Source organism: Cyanistes caeruleus, chromosome 15, assembly GCF_971803275.1.
Source record: "Cyanistes caeruleus chromosome 15, bCyaCae1.hap1.1, whole genome shotgun sequence".
Lineage (NCBI taxonomy): Eukaryota > Metazoa > Chordata > Aves > Passeriformes > Paridae > Cyanistes > Cyanistes caeruleus.
In genome coordinates, this window is record NC_141715.1 from 183,267 (window position 1) to 190,850 (window position 7,584).

Consider the following 7,584-nt stretch of genomic DNA (forward strand, 5'->3'; position numbering starts at 1 on the left):
GAGACAATGGAGAATGAAAACATATTCGTAAGTGATATATCTTAAACAAAAAAACAAACAAACAAACAAAAAAAACCCAGCAAAACCCACCATCCCCCACACCCCTGAAACATACCATCCCCTTTCTAATGCTAAGTAGTTTGTTTCCCGTTGCAAGTATGTACTCTGGTGCTTTGACTAACTTCAATCTGCATTCCCATGCAGTTATCTGGGTAGGCCTGTATACCTAGAGAAAGCTTCAATGCTCAACCCGTGGCTGTTCAGAGTACAGAGGATAGAAACATTTTTTCAGCAAGCCTACGGATAAAGCTTGAGTTGTAGTGGAAATAGTTTGGAATCATTACACAGTCAGCATGCAGACTATGGCAACACCCCCAAATCACTCAGATTTTGACCAATTTGGAAATCAACTGAAAGATGCTTTTCCTGGGTAAAAACAGTTTCCCAGATGAAACTAACTGGAGTTCATTCTTGGAGACAAGCTGGAAATACACTGAAAGGAAAACTTCACCTATGGAAAAAACACTCTACAGAGTCTCTGCTATAAAAGCCTGGTTTTCTTCTGCCTTAAGCCAAGTGCAATAAAGAAATCCTCAGAGAAAGATTCAGTGATGAACTTACTGGTTGAGCCCATGTGCCCATTTAAAATACTAAATTCAAATTCTGCCAAGGCACAGAATCCTTGACAGGAAAAAATGCTTCAATATACCCATGCAAAAAATTGGGTGCAATTTTGCAAATTGCAAATGTTTTTTGCAAAATTTTTGCAAAAATGCAAAAAATCAGAGAGTAGAATTCTGAACAGTCCAAGGACTGTGGGAGGAGAAAAGAAACAAAAGAAGGGGTAAAAAATAAAAATTAAACAGCATAAAAATGAGGAAAGGAGTATCACATATAATGATCTTTCCTATTCAGAAGCCACTAAGAGAAGAAATATATTAGGAATGCTCTTCACCATATACTACTCATCAGCATGTTTGCAAAATGAGTATATTCAGATATGCTACCTAAAATATACTGGCTATGTTTTCAAGTGTCATGACATGTAACTGCCATGTAAATAGCAATACAGTTAACCACATCAAGAAACATGAGAAAATTTTACATGTTATGCTATTTAATGCTGACAACAAAACTGAAATAAAGGTTTTAGATTAGGAGTGGCCAATTTATGGTTTTTATGTCAGGAACAGCACACAGTCTATTGTCTTCCCCAAGATGCCTTCTGGTATACCTATTTAATTGATGCAACAGCCTTCACCATACAGAACTCTGGACAGTGCTTTATAAGACCAAAAGGCTTACTCTCACAATTCAGAAAAGTCTAACAAACACAAAGTTTTAAAATAGGGAAAAAGAATCTTTTCAGATATACAACACATTACTTCAGAGAGTAACTTGTAAATATCACTTTTCTGTACAATATGTCATATCAATTTCTGGGGCAGGAACTGGAAGCATACTGCCTCTCCAATGCCTTCCCAAAGGCCCTATTAAGTGCCAGTTTTGGAACTACTATTAGTAAAAGTCCACCCCCAAGCAATTTTTGAATCTGCAAAACGGTGACCTGTACAATATCCAAGCCTTGAATATCACAGTGGAGCTGATGAAAACCTCTGAGAATTTAAGGGCTTCTGGCCAAATACTCACCAGTGCAGGCCACTGTGCCTGCGAGATTCGAGTCCCCTGAAGCATAACTGGATCATTTCGAGGTGCCCAAACCAATGATCCTTCCAGCAGCAACACTATAACTTCTTCAGCATGGACTTTCACCCATGCATGTTGGCTCCAGTTACAGCCATCGAATTCCACATAGATCTGATTAAAAAAAATATTTAGAAGGTATTTCATCTCTTTTCAGACATTTAATAGAAAATAATATTCCTACAATCCTTATGGAAAACGAGACAGCAACTTTAGTAAGAAAGAAATCAGGATAACTATGGCAATGTTAATACTGAGAACACATCTACATAGCTATGGGAATCAAATTAACAATTATTAACCTATGAAAAATTACTTTCCCCAAACATACATCACTGGCTCCAAATGCTGTGTTTTCCTCTACAAAATTAAAGACATGAAAATTGTTCATCCCAAAATACAGATGATGACCCAATGCAAGCCTCTTTCACAGCAGGATTTTTTAGAGAATTTCAACACTCTTATTTGGCACTTCAACAGACAGCCTGTATCAGTATGGTTAACTGACATTCACAGAATGAAATGCTTCAGCCTGCAAGGTTTGTGTTTGCAAAACTCACTCTAAATCAGAAGCTTTGTCTTGTCTTGTACATTATTAAACTCCCTGAACAAATGCAAATATTTGGAATGGCATGAGATTACCCAGAATTACCTACTTGCTAGATTTTTAATAACCTTATTTACAAGTGTAGCAATATAAACCGCACTACAAATCTAAAACACTATTCTGAGATATCATCCTCTTTTTTTCCTATCACAAAGGACAACTGCTAAAGTCATTTGAAATTACACGGCAAGAATGCTAAGGTTACAAATCTCATTCCATGTTCCAACAACTGGAGCTATTAATTGTTAGAAAAGTCACATTCCTATCTCTCATCTACAGAACTTACACACTTGCCAAATATAATCAAACATGTCAAAGGAATAGCAAAAAATTACTAATCAGTAAGGAGCACCTTAAGCTGGACAGCCAAAACAGGGTTTTGTAACCATTACAAGATCACTGGAAAGCAATAAGGCACTAACTGGAGACAGACAGCTCTCTGCTTTACCAATAAATCCTATTAAAAGTATTAGAGACCACTTACGCCAGTACCCCACTCCTCCCCCCAGACTCAAAAGCTCAAACCACAAGGGAAGAATATGAAGTTACTTGATGAATTCTTGAACTCCGTTACTGCTTAAGTTGTCCTGATGAGAAACAGTACCAGACCTTTCAAGACATCCTTCCACCAATTCAATCATTTTCAGCAATATCATGGAAACTAGACTGAATACCTTTCCATTTTAAGTGGGCCTATAGCTTTCTTAATACTATATCTGCGCCACTTTGCCAGTAGTCCCTACTCAAATTACTTTGTATCCCAGGCCTCCTAACTTTCATCGTACTGTAGAGCTTGCCTATCCATTAAAACAGTCATCGCTCATACTTATGTTCCACATAAGAATAGCAGTATTGCCCTGCATGGGACACACTGAGTTACTTTGACATCAGCATGTCAAAGTAACTCAGTGTACTTTTAAAAGTACCATGTACTTTTACAATATTAGGAACTGAGTGAGATAAAGCTCAACAGGTCTTTAATAATCCTGTTCTAGTAAACATTTTGAGAAAGAGGATAATACCTATTTCCATTTAGAAGAGGCAAAGCTGTTTTATAATAGCAGCACAGTTTCACCTCAGGATTTCTTCTGGATGCTCTAAAGATGGGCCAACTAGGACTGACCTTTACATGTATTTCTTTTGTGGACTAACCACAATTAGATTACTCCCCATTATATGAAAGTAAGAATGTCTAAGAGCTACTCTCTGTAACCAAAATTTTACAGGGGAAAAAAAAAAAGATCTAAAAATCTTTCAGAGGCTTTACCAGGAAAACAAAACAAACCAAACAAAAAAACAAATACCAATCAAAGCAAAAAAAACCCCACCAACAAAACCCATGCTTTTAAGTTTTATACTTGTCTGTTCCCAAGATTTCTGCCCTTGAAAGGTGCAGATAATCAACTGCACTTTTGTATTTCTATAAGCCAGACATGAGACTACCGGCTAGCAATTGAAACCATCCTTATATATGAGAAAGGACAGACATAGGTAGACCAAAGTGTAGAAAATAAATTTTTCCTAGCCTTTACCACACCTAGTCCACATTATTACCTTAGAAGAGTATTTCCTAAGCAGTGGTTCACTGCTTGGTGCCAACTCATCACTTTTTCTGACAGAATGAATTTAAAAAGAAGTCTTCTCTGATAGTATGTCAGAATTATCACAGCACAGTGATAGTATATATCATTATCATATAGATAGTATTTATCATTGTCACAGTAGCATTCATTATGCATGGAAGAATCCATGAAAATGCTGAATGTCTCACATTATTCTAAATTCCACCTTGACTATTTTACACAGTTCACATTTTACAGTTCTTGCATAGATTTTTGAGAATACACTGCTTAGAGACAGCTACACCTCTGAAACAGCACTAAGTGGAAGCTTATTGATGAAAGGAACTGGGGAGAGAACTGCAGTGCTGAAGGTAATGAATTCACACATCAGCAAAAATGCAAGAATACTGATGACACACGTCCTATGCAGTCTGCTACAAGAGCAGCTCTTCAGCTGGATCTTAGCCCTGACACACTTCCACAATCCAGAGAGTCTCAAACATTTGATGCATTTCCCTTTTGAAAAAAACCTTTCTGCACAGGTTTTTCTTTCCTCCACCTTGAAAAAGTTAGGCAGCAGCTAGAGTACATAACCACAGCTCCCAACTGCAGACACAGGGTGCCAGGCCCCCCAGGTTTGCAAAGCCAAACCCAGCACACTGCTTTCTGCTGACAGCCATAGGTGCAGTTCTAGAACATGGCCAAAGAAAGTAATATCATTAGAGAATGGATGTCAAGGAGACAGTTCAGAGTTGGAACTCTGCAAACAAGCCCAAAGAACTTAAAGTAATTACTAATTTTCAAAAAAAACTAATCATAAAGAGAACTAAAACTCTTCACAAACAGAGACCCTCATTCCTGCTACCATGGGTCACTAAATCTAGACACAGCCCTGCAAAGCATGCCAGCACTTAAAGAAAGTGCCTGCAGAACTGACACATGCAAAGAGAAATTCCACCAATACACTTCAAGAGCTCTTTTTAGGATCTCCACCCAAGCATTTCACTGAGCTATAATAGAAATAAACCAGATGAAGGCGAAACAGTTAAATACATGAAGCCCAAATTCCTACAATTAAAAACAAAATCTGAGACAAAATCAAATGGATAAGCCTCACTCAAAACTCAGCCTCCAAAATATATTTTCATATATATTTCACGCCGATCGAGAATATTTAATATCTTCCCGGTAGGAAAACAAAACAAAAAACCCCAAAACAACGCTTTGAGGTTATATACATACAGATACATCAGCACCAGAAATGTCCCAGACGTATCTGTTTCACATGTATGTTACTTCCAACTACCGCACCGGCGGTGCCGGACCCCTCAAATCGGTCGCTCCGCCCTTGCACTCGTCGCAGGCTGGGCCCGCCGCTTCCAGCCCCGGAGCGCGTCCCACGGGCCCGGCGCTGCAGGAGGGCTCGGGCCGCGGGCACAGCTCGGCCGCGGCATCCCGCCCGCCCCCAGTCTAGCCCGGCCCGTCCGCGGTCCTCGCAAGAGGCTCGACCCGCGGCCCTGTCCACGGTGCTGTGCGCCCCACTCCTGCCCCCGGCCTCACCGCCAGGTCCTGGGGCACCGCTCCGCTCATGGCTCTCACGGTGCCGCTCCGCCAGGCCCGTGCGGGCAGCGCAGGCCCAGGCTCCGGCCCCGCCGTCTCGCCCTCGCCCGGCGCCAGCAGCAGCAGAAGCCGCTTCCCCACGGGAGAGGCCGCCGCGTCCGCCATCCTCGCCGGGCAGAGCCGTCGCCCAAGCGCTCCGGCCGCAGCCGCTGCCCGAGGCACCGAGAGGCTCCTGCCCCGCACTGGGCCCGAGCGCCGCCCGCCGCCGTCCCGGCGTGCACTGCGCGATCGACCCGGCCCCACAACGCCCCGCGCGGGACGGGCGGGACCCGGACGGTCTGAGGGGCCGTCTGGAGAGACTGGCTCTGCGGCGGAGCTGGAGGACGCTCGGCGGGCATGGGCCTTGTCTAGGCAGAATCGCTAACGACCGCCAAGTTCAAAACCTGGAATTATCGCAGAAATTAAGGAGTTTTACCTAAATTTCGAAGTAAACACACAGAAGAAGCAGTGCCTGCGTCTCAGGCTGGATCCCACACATACCATGAGGAACTGCTGCCGGCCCCAGAGGACCGGCAGCGCCGCACGGGGCGGGGTGCTCCGCTTTCCAGTGAGCAGATTTTGGAAAGCGGGTGCATTTAGGAAGTAATAAAGATGCAAAATCAGTATGTGAATGAATTCAGCTGTCATGATGAGCTAATACATCTGAACAGTTACCAGGTAGCATAGCACGATGTCCTAAACCTGTCCCTTTTCAACAGGAACCGCAAAATATTTAAGCAGCCTAGTTAGAAAAATTACATGCGATTTTATATCTGGTTTTGCTTGTGCAGTAAAGGCACAGCAGCAGTGATATAAACGGGAATGAGGAGCAGATACTATGCTCCATACCAGCACAAGGATACTCTTGGGGAAGTAGGTTCTTTTGCATGTATTGTTTCTTCACTCCGACAGAGTACCATTTAACACTGAATTTGCAACAGCAAAGGCAAGTCGATTGCTTTCACTTCCATTTATTCAAATGATTGTGCCCGCTTGTTTTAAGTAGATGAAATTTCCTCTGTTACTTTCTAGTTAGAAGGATCCAATGTACTGACTGGAACATAGGTAAGGCAATGCCCAATACCAGTTGAGCACCTATACAAAACTTCAGAATATCAGCGGCATTAGCACTCAGTGTTCTCCTCCAGTGTTGTACAGCATCTCAGAGTTTTGATTTACTATACATCACTAGATTTACTAACTCACCTCTGCCCTTATTTTTAAGTACAGTACCTACATGAAACATTACTGAATGGTAGTAGAGCCATTATGTCTTTCATCTAAGTGAGTGCCATGGTAAATCCAAGATCAGTACTACATTCTTTGAAGATCAGTCTTTGCCCTCATGTCTTCTTTACTGAAACAGTAAGATCATCAGCTGCACACCAGAAATAGTACCACCATATGAAAGATTCCAACTGTTCCTATGTCCCTTCCCACTCTACCAGCTCAGACTCCCATTGCCGTGATAAAGCAGACCAGCATTTCCTATCTCCCAAGCATGGTGCTGGACATTCCAATGGCATACAGCACCAGGTGGGCCAACAGTGATAGAATCCACTAGTACTAGGGGTTTCCTAAGTGTCATTAATGATTGATGCAGACAGCATAGGCTATAAAGCATTAATTAAATTAAATTTATGAAATACCTAACAACTTTTCTATGCCAATTCTTTTGCACCAACCTCTATTCCAAGTTAGAAAAATTAGTTTAATGAGCTGTGTGTTAATTTCAAATACCATTCTACTGTGAAAGGGTAAAGACAGCTACTGGTGTTAAGCTACATACTTACATGGCTGCAAAACCAGACATCACAATTTCAGCTTGTGAGAAATCAGGTAAGTAACCACCAGCCTACATCCAAATGTGTCCCTTAAGCACTGAAGATGGCCTCTTCTCCAGACTGCCACCTCCACAGCCTTGACTGATGGTCAGTGCTACAGCATACCAATAAAGTAATTTGCCAGAGTGGCTGATCCAGGGACTGATTTTGTGGAATTCACATAATTTGAGAAAAGTGGGACTGATGCAAAAACTCAGCTGTACAAGTTTTCAACCCTCCCTTTCATTACTGTATCTAAGGCTACCCCCTTCCATAGACAGCAGCCATG

The 7,584-nt window shown here is 42.1% G+C and overlaps 1 protein-coding gene across 1 annotated transcript in view; it reads right to left on the minus strand.

Annotated features, from left to right (window-relative positions):
* Positions 1-5,738, minus strand: part of KDM3B (lysine demethylase 3B) — a 50,345-nt gene extending 44,607 nt beyond the window's left edge. Inside the window, exons 1-2 of the mRNA XM_086851867.1 lie at positions 5,434-5,738; positions 1,651-1,818 (exon numbers count right to left, since the gene is read on the minus strand). Of these exons, the coding sequence (XP_086707993.1) occupies positions 1,651-1,818; positions 5,434-5,598 (333 nt within the window). The 5' untranslated portion in view covers positions 5,599-5,738. The remainder of the gene's footprint in view (positions 1-1,650; positions 1,819-5,433) is intronic.
* Between the last annotated feature and the right edge of the window lie 1,846 nt (positions 5,739-7,584).